The following is a 13,148-nucleotide window of genomic DNA, read 5'->3' on the forward strand; positions in this document are numbered from 1 at the left end:
GTGAATGAAGCCACAAACCACTCTGGGGGTGTTTTTGATGAGGAAATAGCAAAACAACATGGCTAAAAGCTCCAAAACGTTTGCAGGATATAGGACCTTTAACTATGTCAATTTGGAAGGGGGTAGGTGTGTACAAGCACCTTGCTTCTGCCTACTCCTTTTGGGCATCTTACCTGTTAGTTTGTTTGTTTTGTCATGTCATCTGCTGAATACTCAGCTGCTCAAATAAAAAAAAGAAAGAAAGAAGACTGTGAGAAACTGTGCAGTGAAAGGAAGGACAGACTGAGGAGCAGCTTTAGGACCATGTTAAAGGAGATGATTACACACACAACATGATTGAACACTGGAAACATTGCAATATTCACATCGTTTTGATATTTATGTCCCAAATGTGTTTCAGAAATGGCCTCTCGGAGCCCGAGCCGCTCTGAGGAGCAGTTCCTGTGCTCCATCTGTCTGGAGGTGTTCTCTGAGCCCGTCTCCACTCCATGTGGACACAACTTCTGCAAACGCTGCATCTCTCAGGCCTGGGACTCCATTGAGAGCTGCTTCTGCCCCCTGTGTAAAGAGGTCTTCTCCACCAGACCACAGCTCAAGACCAACACCTTACTCTCTGAGATGGTCTCACAGCTCACACTGGAGAAGAGGAGCAGCTCTATGGAGCACATGCCCGACTTCAGTGAAGTCCAGTGTGACGCCTGCTCTGAGCCCAAACTGAAGGCAGTGAAGTCCTGCCTGGTCTGTCTGTCCTCGTTCTGTGAGAGCCACCTCCAGCCTCATCTGAGCGCGCCCAGACTGAAGAAACACCAGCTGATGGAGCCTGTGGACGACCTGGAGGACAGGATCTGTCCCACACACGACCGGCCGCTCGAGCTCTACTGCAGCACTGATCAGAAGGCCATCTGTGTGGTATGTTCTGCTCTGGAGCACAAGAACCACACGCTGGTTTCTCTGAAGGAGGCGTTTGAGCAGGAGAAGGTCTCTCTGCAGCAGACTGTGGCTGAGAACCAGCGTCTGGTGGAGCAGAGGAGGCTGAAGGTCCAGGAGATCACAGCTGCCCTGGAGCTCCGTGAGAGAGAGGCTCAGAGAGAGACACAGCAGATGGTGAAGGTCTTCAGTGACATCATGGAGTCTGTGCAGAGATGTTTGGACCATCACACCAAAGTCCTGGAACAAAGTCTTTCTAAACATAAGGAGCGCGCTCAGGCCTTGATCCAACAGCTGCAGCAGGAGATGTGTGAGCTGGAGAAGAGCAGCACTGAGGCCCAGCAGCTCTCACTCTCTACAGACCCCCTCCACTTTCTACAGCGCTGCCCTGCACTGCCCCCTGCTGGCCTGAAGGACTGGAGCAGCGTGAGCTTTGAGCCGCAGACGTGTGAGGGCAGTGCGGCCCGAGCTCTGTCTGAGCTGGAGACAAGGCTCTCACAGAAGATCCACAAAGTTTTTATACAACTGCCCAAAAAGGACCAACTGAGGAGAGTTCAGACGTTTGCTGTGGACGTCACTCTGGACCCAGACTCTGCTCATCCTGATCTGGTTCTGTCTGAAGATCTCAAACAGGTTCATGACACTGATGTGAGGAAGAAGCTCCCAGACTCTCCTCAGAGGTTTGATCCATGTGTTATTGTTTTAGGAAAACAGAGTTTCTCTTCAGGCAGGTTCTACTTTGAGGTTCAGGTCAAAGGGAAAACTTACTGGGATTTAGGAGTCGCCCAAGAGTCCGTCAACAGGAAGGAAAAGATCAATCTGAGCCCAAAGAACGGATTCTGGACCATTATATTGAGAGACAAAGATCAGTACAAGGCTCTTGCTGGTCCTTCTGTCCCCCTGTCTCCACTGAGGCCTCCTCAGAAGGTCGGGGTGTTTGTGGACTATGGAGCAGGTCTGGTCTCCTTTTATGACGTAGATTCTGCAGATCTCCTCTACTCCTTCACTGGCTGCTGCTTCAGGGAGAAACTCTTTCCTTATTTCTGTCCTGGTCTCAATTGTGGAGGAACAAACGCTGCTCCTCTGATCATCTCAGCTGTGGACACAGAGTCTCCAGTTTGTGAAGGTCTTAAATGAAACACTTGTATCTGAACAGCAGCTCCAACAGTGACTCAGGCTTTGTTTGTGTGTTGGTTTGTGTCTCTGCTGCAGGACAGACAATAAGGATCTTCTTGTGTGTAAAAAGTGTGAATAAGGAAAGAGCCGGTGTTTCCTGAGTTCATATGAGACGTTAGAATAAAGGGCTCTGTACAAAGTCTTCACTTTACATTCTCTGCTTTTGCTTCACGTGTCACAGAACTCACCCTAAAGATCCTACTCTACATGTTTTAGTGCATTTGGGATTTCTTTAAATAAACTCCTTATTAATGGAATATTCTGTCAAAATGTCAATGATTGTGTTTGGGACAAAAAAGATCAATAAACTCTTGGAAAATGTGTTTTATTTGTTGTGATTTTGTGGAGAGGACAGAGCTCATGAACCAACACATTTATCAAAGATCTAAAAACAAACAAACAGAGAATATTATCCACTATTTACAACCACCCATGTGATATAAAAACTCACAGTTCATCAGGTCTGAGTCTTTAAAAGCTCCTGATGGAGGAGTCTGGTCGAGCAGAGGCGGAGCTTCACCATCAGGCAGGGCAGGCAGCTGCTTGTGCCCCCCCAACAGTCAAGGGCCACCATGGACTGACCTTTCATTTATAAACTGTCATTAACCTCTTACCACCCGCCAAAACCAGATCCATTCTCTCCTCTTTGCCTCTGTCGACACTTTTTATTTCCCTCATGTGTTTTTGTCACTTTTTTATCACTTTTTTGCTGGATTTTTGTCACTTTTTTGCTGGATTTTTGTCTTTTTTTCCTGGATTTTTGTTATTTTTTTTGTTGGATTTTTGTCTTTTTTTTTGCTGGATTTTTGTCTTTTTTTTGTTGGATTTTTGTCTTTTTTTTGTTGGATTTTTATCTTTTTTTTGTTGGATTTTTGTCTTTTTTTTTGCTGGATTTTTATCTTTTTTTGTCGGATTTTTATCTTTTTTTTGTTGGATTTTTATCTTTTTTTGCTGGATTTTTGTCTTTTTTTTGCTGGATTTTTGTCTTTTTTTTGTCACTTTTTATCTTTTTTTGTTGCGTTTACGTCCTCATCTTCTTCTCGTTTCTTGCCTCTGTTTTGAAGCTTTTAGATTTGGAGAATTGGGGGGAAATTTGTTGAGGTGGGAGTTAAGAGGTTACACGGTTTTCCTCATGACTTTGGTGCTGCAGTTACACCGTCTCTCCACTAACCCCCTGTGGCGCTGTTGATCCCCCTCCTGCTGCTTTAGTGACTCATGTTCCCCCATGTTTATATGTTTATAACTTATACTGAGCACAGACTTTTGACTCATGGCTCCACCACATTATATTTATCATGATTCACTCTGGAGAAAAGTTCAGATGAAAATATGCAGATTTGAAAACACCCACAATTAAAGTCACAAACTTCAGACGTGAACTTTATTCCCAGGAGGCGGCGCTCACGAGGCCATCCAGACGAGGAAAAAGATCCTCTCGGTTCAGGCGGGAGTTAAGAGGTTAAAGTCTCCATTAGCTTATTATTGCTGCCAATCCCAAGATGCTTAGCGCTATGACATCACGGGGGCGTGGCCTAGCCGAGGGGGGAGACAACCTGGAGTGTGTTTACATGCACAAAGTTATAATGGGGGTTTGAGGTTTCCTGGTTTTGCTTCATGTAAACACAGAATCCTGGTTTCAGTTTCCTGGATAAACTTTCCTACAGCCGTTTTCTCTGACGCCTGAGCCTTTAAATCGAAACACTGAAGTGACCTTAAAGGGACTAGATGGAGCTTAAAGGGATATTTCAGGATATTTGACATAGGGCCTCATTTCCTCGTTATCCAGAGTGTTTTTGTAATTCATGCAGTTCTTATATTTGAAGAGTTTCGTGGCGCTAGGCTAGTGCAAGGCTAGTGCATTTCTATGGTATCAGCTAGCCTGCATTAAAAACAGTGTGACCCGACTTTTATCTTACTTCGGAGCAGCTCACACGTGTGTAAGGGCCTTTCTCTGCATTACGCCTCACAATATAGTTCCTCTTTTCATCCACTGAGAAAATCGACATGTTTCATTTTGTGTGACTAGACTTGGATCGTGTAAAGGCTCACGTAACTGGATTTAAATAAGGAAAACGTGGAACAGCTTGGTCGCTTCTAACTCACCCCAGTTTGGAGCTATCAGAAAGATCATCTTCCTCTGGCCGTTCACCTGGATCATGTGGTCGCCCGTCTTGTCCATCAGAGCCAGCAGAGCCAGCTCTTTGGCGCAGGACGTCATGTAGTCGTTCTCCAGGCACAGAGCGCCGGCCCCTGGGCTCGAGTCCTGCTCCACATCCTGGTCTGAAGACGGCTCCGGGTCCGAGTCTCCGTCTGAAAACAGCAGCGTCGCTGGATTATGGGAGTCAGAATACGTGTCTTTAGTGGAGAACCCGGAGGGAACCTGACAGACACGGGGAGAACATGCAAACTCCACACAGAAAAGCCTGGTCCAGGTGGGAATCGAACCCGGGACCTCGCAGAGCCCTGTGTGTGCGGATCATACAATCATCTCTAAGCTGATACATGACGTTATATGACACACTGAGTTGTGCTAAATACATTTAAATAAGGATTAACCCTCGCTTCAGCTTTACCCAAATCTAAAAGACCAGTGTCATCACTTTTTGTCCATTTTCTGACACGTTTTTGTTGCTCTTTTTTCCAATAAGTTTTCAGATTTGGGTAAAGCTGAACTGGAGACAGGATGCTCGGTTCAGGCGGGAGTTAAGAGGTTAAACATCTTTAACCTCTTAACTCCCGCCTGAACCGAGAGCATTTTCTCCAGTTCAGCTTTACCCAAATCCTGTAGGCCAGTGTAACGCCTCATTTGAAAGCTAAGACCTACAAAACTCATCTAAATGGATCTTTTTCCTCACGTCAGCAGATTTTTTTTCCATCATTTTTGGGGGGAATTTCAACTAATTTTTTGTAACTTTTTGTCACATGTTGATCATTTTTTGTCATTTTTTTTTGTCGGTTTTTTTGGTCATTTTTTGTTTTTTCATAATTTTTTCGTAAATTTTTTGTAAATTTTTTGTAAATTTTTTTTATCACTTTCTGTCATTTTCTTGTCCTTTTTAGTCAATTTTTAGTCAAAATTTTTGTAAATTTTTTGTCTAAGTTTTCTCACTTTTTTGTCACATCTTCATCATTGTTTTCGTCTCAGTTCTGTCGCTATTTTCTCACCTTTTTTCCAGAAGCATTTGGATTGGGGTAAAGCCAAACTAGAGAAAATGTGCTCGGTTCAGGCGGGAGTTAAGAGGTTAAACATCTTTAAATAAGAGCTAAAACAGCCCTTTCTGTACATTTGGGTAAAGCCTCTTCATGACAGGTTGGGGACAGTCTCAACATGACACCAGCTGTAAACACGAGACCAAAGCCACAACAAAACCATCCGTGTTAGAACAAGAGTCTGTGATATGACAGAGAAACAGAGACATGTTGGTGATAATCTCCATAAACCGAGAGCTACATTAGCACAGGCTAATGCTAATCCTTTCTTTGCCACGAAGTTCAAGGGGAAAAACAACGGTTTCTTTGTCACTATTCTCAGTAATGAAGCTGTGGCAGATTGTTTAGTTTGTTTAACTGTGGGGAAATAAATGAAATAGTTATTTTACAGAAGAAGCGGTTAAAATAACGTTGACATTAGCATCTGTCAAACCACTTAAACTTGCACAATGTGGAGCGTTTGGTGGATTTTCTTTCTTCTAAAGTGGATATAAGTCATGTAACTCTTACCGGATCTGTCTTTCACCATCTTCACCGCCGGGGTTGAACTTTTAATTCCCAAAAAGCGACAGAAAGATGAAAAATGTGGTGAAAGATCAGCGGCGGAGACACGAAGCACCGTGAGTGACAGCAGGCCCGGACCGTCTCAGCCAATCACGGGCCACAGAGGGAGACGAGGGCGGGACGACCGCGGCAATGGAGATTTACGTTCACTACAGTTACGTCACATTTAGCCCGGTTTTAGTCTTGTAATTCACTCTGTTTCCCCTTTACTCCAGCACCACTACAACAAAGGCTGTGGATATGTTTACTCCCAAATAAAGAGACGTGGAGAGGAGCAAAGTGCTTCAACAGCCCATAAGCACGTCAATAACGGAGAATGCTAACATGCTAATGCTAACATGCTAACGCTAACGTTAGCTTCTCCGTTTTTTCCACTTCTTCTGGACAATCTGCTCAGGGAAAACATCCAAATGGATTGGGTTTGGACTCAGCTTTATTAGTGTGAGTTAAATGTGCCTGTAGTCCAGCAGAAAGCCTGTAAAACAGTGTGAAAATGGTGATTCCATGACTAAAGGAGCTGGTGCTTTTCTCTTTAACCTCTTAACCCCCGCCTGAACCGAGCGCCTTTTCTCCAGCTCAGCTTTACCCAATAATAAGACTCATTTGAAAGCTAAGGCCTACGAAAGAAGCTGATCTTTTTCATCATAATATAACAATAACATCAGTGGCATTTTTCTGTTTGTTTCATCTTGACACGTCCCAGGCCCCGCTTTGGGAACCCTGTGGTTTTCAAATATATATTGTTTTAATCTTCAGATGAATCACAGAAACACCCTTTAGGACTGTGATATTAATAATTACCCATAGACATGTTTTCTTTACTAATATTTACAAATCTGCCCCTTCTTTGTCTGACATTTCACTGACATGACACGGTTAATAAGTTAAAGAAGAACCGCTCACTGAGAGTTTCTTCTTTTCTGTCCCTGAAGGAGCGAAAGAGTGAGATGGACTAAATATAAACAGGTTTATTATTTCCCTTTGTAATAACTATAACATCAGTGTAAACATGGAGCAGGGCTTTAACAGGAGTTTATTGAGACTAAGGTGAATCTGAATGTGTTGAACCAGATTTATAACAATGTAATGGAGGAAAATGTCACTTCCTCAGTTTAACTCTCTGACAGCTCTAGTTTTTATACTTATTACACCACTGACTTTACAGAGTTGTTTGTTACAGGTTGATTCCTGCCTGACACTCCCTGGTTTAGAACTGGCCTGTCCTGATTCTTGCTCTGAGTCACATGACTCTAAAGAACAGGAAGTCACATTTCAGAGTCTGTTTCCTCCGTCTGCGCCTCAGGACTCTCTGGTAAGAACTCTTGTACATTTCTTTGTATAAACTCTCTATAATAATAATAATAATAATAATAATAATAATAATAAGTCAGATTTATACAGTGATGTTTGGGACACTCACAGACTCGACAGCAGAAAACAAAGTAAAGACAGTTTTAAGGAAAAGTTGAACAGGTGGTTTTGATGCTGATTTAAAGTTTGTTGGTGAGTCTGTGTTTCTGACGGGCTGTGGGGGTGAGTTCCAGGGGGGGGGGGGTGATGGCGAAGGCTCGGGCCCCCAAGGTCTGGTGGTTAGTGCGGGTGATGGTGGGCGGGGCCAGGTTATGGAGGGACTTGTAGGTGAGGAGGCGGAGCTTGTGTTGAACAGGGAGCCTGTCACGAGTGGGGATTCGACCCAAAAGCAAAAACAGCCAAAAACAGGTTCAAAGGAAATTTAATGGCAAAGGCCAAGAACAGACAAAAAATGCAAAACTCACTTAGCAGGAACACGGAACAGGACACACACACAACGCACCATGAGAACACAAATGAACCGACAAGGACATGGGAAAACACAGGGGTCTAAATACAGAAGGAACAGGGAACAGGTGAAACACATTAGGGCGGGACAGGTGATCAACACAAGGGAAGCAAAGCAAAACCACAAGGACAGAACAGACATGACAAAATAAAAGACTAGACACAGAACCAGACCAAAACAGGGGACAGAACACATATAGACAGAACCATGACAGCCGGTGGAGGACGGGGGGAGGAATTAATTTATTAATATAAACTAATCTGGCTTTTTGGGGCAAAGCTTTGGATAATCAAAGTATGATGGCCCCTTCCTTAAAATGCCGTCCCAGTAATTTTATACATAGACCGAAGCATTTAAAATATATATATTTGACATTTTGTAGCAATTTGAATATTTATTAGACTTTAAATCCAAATCCATTAGATTTTAGAAAGTTTGATTTTAGCCTAAATTTTAAAAATCGCTAAATCTTGAGAAAACACTTCATATTTTCAAGTAGATTAAACACATTTTGAAAAGAAGAATTAGGCTGAACCCTGATGTTTGTGACTTAAGCTCTGACTCGACTTGACCCCAGGACCTTCACGTCTTGGACTTGTTTGGGACTTGGACCTTCAGGACTTGGACTTGTTTGGGACTTGGACCTTCAGGACTTGGACTTGTTTGGGACTTGGACCTTCAGGACTTGGACTTGTTTGGGACTTGGACTTGTTTGGGACTTGGACCTTCAGGACTTGGACTTGTTTGGGACTTGGACCTTCAGGACTTGGACTTGTTTGGGACTTGGACCTTCAGGACTTGGACTTGTTTGGGACTTGGACCTTCAGGACTTGGACTTGTTTGGGACTTGGACCTTCAGGACTTGGACTTGACTCGAGACTTGCATCAGTGACTTAGTTCCACCTCTGGCAGTTTGTTTCTATCAGGAAAGAACTGAGAGTCCGTGTTTTTGGAGAACTCTCATATCTTAAAGTCATGGAAAGAAAGAAGTGCTTTGGATAAAACGATCCCACAAAAATGATCGTGAGAGGCTCTAACATCAGGATCATGTCATATAGAATGTTTTAATCTTAAATGAATCATATTAACCATAGACATGTTTTCTTAACTAATATTTACAAATCTGCCCCTTCTTTGTCTGACATTTCACTGACATGACACGGTTAATAAGTTAAAGAAGAACCGCTCACTGAGAGTTTCTTCTTTTCTGTCCCTGAAGGAGCGAAAGAGTGAGATGGACTAAATATAAACAGGTTTATTATTTCCCTTTGTAATAACTATAACATCAGTGTAAACATGGAGCAGGGCTTTAACAGGAGTTTATTGAGACTAAGGTGAATCTGAATGTGTTGAACCAGATTTATAACAATGTAATGGAGGAAAATGTCACTTCCTCAGTTTAACTCTCTGACAGCTCTAGTTTTTATTCTTATTACACCACTGACTTTACAGAGTTGTTTGTTACAGGTTGATTCCTGCCTGACACTCCCTGGTTTAGAACTGGCCTGTCCTGATTCTTGCTCTGAGTCACATGACTCTAAAGAACAGGAAGTCACATTTCAGAGTCTGTTTCCTCCGTCTGCGCCTCAGGACTCTCTGGTAAGAACTCTTGTACATTTCTTTGTATAAACTCTGGATCATGGGCTGATTTCTGAGGTTGAATCCGTTTAAACTTGTTTCTCTGAACTTGACTGAAGCCAATGTAATAAAAGTGTGGATCAAACACAGCAGCTGCTCACAGAGCTGTTCTAAAGTCTGAGCCGATCCAAAAGGACAGGTGAGGTCATAGGCGTCTGACTGGGGAGGTAAAGGGTACTAAGTACCTAGGCCAGGGCCCAGAGCAGGGTAGGGGCCCTCAAAAATGCTGCATAAAACGTTCTGTGTTGTACTTTCTAAGTTTCTTCATTATTGATACTATAAGAACTGAATAACCGGGTCAAATACAATGGGTACTACACAGAATTTTGCACAAACAATAATGATTGATAATATCTCAGGGCCCTGACACCCCTTTATGTGCCAAATGGTTCAGCCCACACACCGGTGTTCAGCACCAGCTTCACCTCAGCAGTGACTTGATGAGGTGGACTCTGTAATGTAATGACACAGAGCTATGACAGATCTTAGTCTGGCCTCGCTCTAATGTGCTTTTCTTTAACACTAGCCTGTTCTAGCGGAGCTTAGAGGAAACTTTCTGTCATAAATGACAGTTAAACATGAGGTGAGGCGAGTCCTGCCTCTGCCTGCGCTAAGAGGATGGTGCAGAGTCAGAGACGGAGACGGAGCTCCTTCTCTCCTCGTTTTAACCTCTAAAGTTTCTCTTTCCTCATATTTATTATAATTGAGCCTCAGGCCAATACAGTGACAAAAGCCACAGGTCGCACACGCTGTTTTCACCGATTTAATGATGCTAATTAGCCGCGCGCATTTGGGTTGACGCATTATAAATGTGCAGCTTTGGAGACGAGTCAATCTGGTTCTAGTAAAAGGTGGAGCTCGAGCCTTTAGTCTATTCCAGCGCAACTTTATACAACAACAATTTACTCACAACACACTTAAAGGTACAGGCTTCAAATATGTGAGACTAAATCAGACTGAAGCCCTTGAGTTTTGTGTTCAGGCCTGTGGCCACAGAGACATCATAGTATCATCATTTTATGTAAAATAACATTTTAAAAGTCACACATGTTATTCTCAGCATAAATATCCCATGTCCTGGTGCAGTCGTCCTGTTTAATGTGGTTTAAAAAGCACATGCTCTACATAAAACTAGCCATTTCATTTGGCCCAATGAAAGTAGAATATTCCACCTTAATCTAAATATCTGTCACCACAGGATTAAAGGTTATTCAGTTTCTGTAACTGAAGCCAAATCAGATGCAAATTCAAATCAAACATTGACTTGAAGCAAACAAACAAACAAACAAACAAACAAAAACAAATAAACCATGACCTCAGTACCCATTGTATTGGACATGTCTTTGTTTATGAAGCACTTTTTTGGCCGACCAGTTTTGTCACTTAGTTAAGGTATATATAATAAAGTTATAATAGAAAATAAATGAACTGCACAGTCAAACCACTAAACCACTGCTATGTGGTCAAAGAACCACCTTCCTCAACTGTAACACTTTTATGAACGAGCTCCTCCGCTGCTCCTACAATAGGTTTGTGCCAAAAGAAGCCTGTGTCCACCACAGGGCAAAGCTCCAGTTATTTAGGGGAATAAAAATGTCAGGCCAAAGAAAAGAGAAAATGTTTTTAAATGTTCACCAATACAAATGTTTCTGTCGTCTGTGATCACGGTGACCCTTTCATCAAAATGTCTTCCCTGAAATACTTAGCCCTGAGTTTGAAATGTTCCAGTGTTAGAGGTTCTTTAGGCTGAAGGAGACAGGAGTTGAACTGAAGACTGTGAGAAACTGTGCAGTGAAAGGAAGGACAGACTGAGGAGCAGCTTTAGGACCATGTTAAAGGAGATGATTACACACACAACATGATTGAACACTGGAAACATTGCAATATTCACATCGTTTTGATATTTATGTCCCAAATGTGTTTCAGAAATGGCCTCTCGGAGCCCGAGCCGCTCTGAGGAGCAGTTCATGTGCTCCATCTGTCTGGAGGTGTTCTCTGAGCCCGTCTCCACTCCATGTGGACACAACTTCTGCAAACGCTGCATCTCTCACACCTGGGACTCCACTGAGAGCTGCTTCTGCCCCCTGTGTAAAGAGGTCTTCTCCACCAGACCACAGCTCAAGAAGAACACCTCACTCTCTGAGATGGTCTCACAGCTCAAACTGGAGAAGAGGAGCAGCTCTATGGAGGACATGCCCTCCTTCAGTGAAGTCCAGTGTGACGCCTGCTCTGAGCCCAAACTGAAGGCAGTGAAGTCCTGCCTGGTCTGTCTGTCCTCGTTCTGTGAGAGCCACCTCCAGCCTCATCTGAGCGCGCCCAGACTGAAGAGACACCAGCTGATGGAGCCTGTGGACGACCTGGAGGACAGGATCTGTCCCACACACGACCAGCCGCTCGAGCTCTACTGCAGCACTGATCAGAAGGCCATCTGTGTGGTATGTTCTGCTCTGGAGCACAAGAACCATGAGGTATTATCTCTGAAGGAGGTGTTTGAGCAGGAGAAGGTCTCTCTGCAGCAGACTGTGGCTGAGAACCAGCGTCTGGTGGAGCAGAGGAGGCTGAAGGTCCAGGAGATCACAGCTGCCCTGGAGCTCCGTGAGAGAGAGGCTCAGAGAGAGACACAGCAGATGGTGAAGGTCTTCAGTGACATCATGGAGTCTGTGCAGAGATGTTCGGACCATCACACCAAAGTCCTGGAACAAAGTCTTTCTAAACATAAGGAGCGCGCTCAGGCCTTGATCCAACAGCTGCAGCAGGAGATGTGTGAGCTGGAGAAGAGCAGCACTGAGGCCCAGCAGCTCTCACTCTCTACAGACCCCCTCCACTTTCTACAGCGCTGCCCTGCACTGCCCCCTGCTGGCCTGAAGGACTGGAGCAGCGTGAGCTTTGAGCCGCAGACGTGTGAGGGCAGTGCGGCCCGAGCTCTGTCTGAGCTGGAGACAAGTCTCTCACAGAAGATCAAACAACTGCCTTCAACCTTAGAGCTGAGGAGAGTTCAGACGTTTGCTGTGGACGTCACTCTGGACCCAGACTCTGCTCATCCTGAGCTGGTTCTGTCTGAAGATCTCAAACAGGTTCATGACACTGATGTGAAGAAGAAGCTCCCAGACTCTCCTCAGAGGTTTGATCCATGTGTTATTGTTTTAGGAAAACAGAGTTTCTCTTCAGGCAGGTTCTACTTTGAGGTTCAGGTCAAAGGGAAAACTGAGTGGACTTTAGGCGTCGCCCGAGAGTCCGTCGACAGGAAGGGATCGGTCACTCTGGGCCCAAAGAACGGATTCTGGACCATTGCGTTGAGAGACAAAGTTAAATACAAAGCTTTTGCAGACCTTCCTGTCCTCCTGTCTCCACTGAGGCCTCCTCAGAAGGTCGGGGTGTTTGTGGACTATGGAGCAGGTCTGGTCTCCTTTTATGACGTAGATTCTGCAGATCTCCTCTACTCCTTCACTGGCAGCTGCTTCAAGGAGAAACTCTTTCCTTATTTCTGTCCCTGTCTAAATGATGGAGGAACAAACTCTGCTCCTCTGATCATCTCAGCTGTGGACACAGAGTCTCCAGTTTGTGAAGGTCTTAAATGAAACACTTGTATCTGAACAGCAGCTCCAACAGTGACTCAGGCTTTGTTTGTGTGTTGGTTTGTGTCTCTGCTGCAGGACAGACAATAAGGATCTTCTTGTGTGTAAAAAGTGTGAATAAGGAAAGAGCCGGTGTTTCCTGAGTTCATATGAGACGTTAGAATAAAGGGCTCTGTACAAAGTCTTCACTTTACATTCTCTGCTTTTGCTTCACGTGTCACAGAACTCACCCTAAAGAT

The 13,148-nt window shown here is 44.1% G+C and overlaps 2 protein-coding genes across 2 annotated transcripts; both read left to right on the forward strand.

Annotated features, from left to right (window-relative positions):
- Positions 1–402: 402 nt before the first annotated feature.
- LOC306980658 (E3 ubiquitin-protein ligase TRIM21-like) lies at positions 403–2,064 on the forward strand (the record flags this gene model as incomplete). The annotated part of the gene is made up of 2 exons (XM_079580086.1): positions 403–1,038; positions 1,141–2,064. The coding sequence occupies 2 exons, from the start codon at positions 403–405 to the stop codon at positions 2,062–2,064; spliced, it is 1,560 nt and encodes a 519-aa protein (XP_079436212.1).
- Positions 2,065–11,262: 9,198 nt separating this feature from the next.
- On the forward strand, positions 11,263–12,912 carry LOC306980659 (E3 ubiquitin-protein ligase TRIM21-like; the record flags this gene model as incomplete). The annotated part of the gene is made up of 1 exon (XM_079580087.1): positions 11,263–12,912. One exon carries the CDS (start codon positions 11,263–11,265, stop codon positions 12,910–12,912), a length of 1,650 nt encoding a protein of 549 aa, XP_079436213.1.
- Positions 12,913–13,148: the final 236 nt, after the last annotated feature.

Source organism: Gobius niger (genome assembly GCF_951799975.1).
Source record: "Gobius niger genome assembly, chromosome: 21".
NCBI classification, from domain to species: domain Eukaryota; kingdom Metazoa; phylum Chordata; class Actinopteri; order Gobiiformes; family Gobiidae; genus Gobius; species Gobius niger.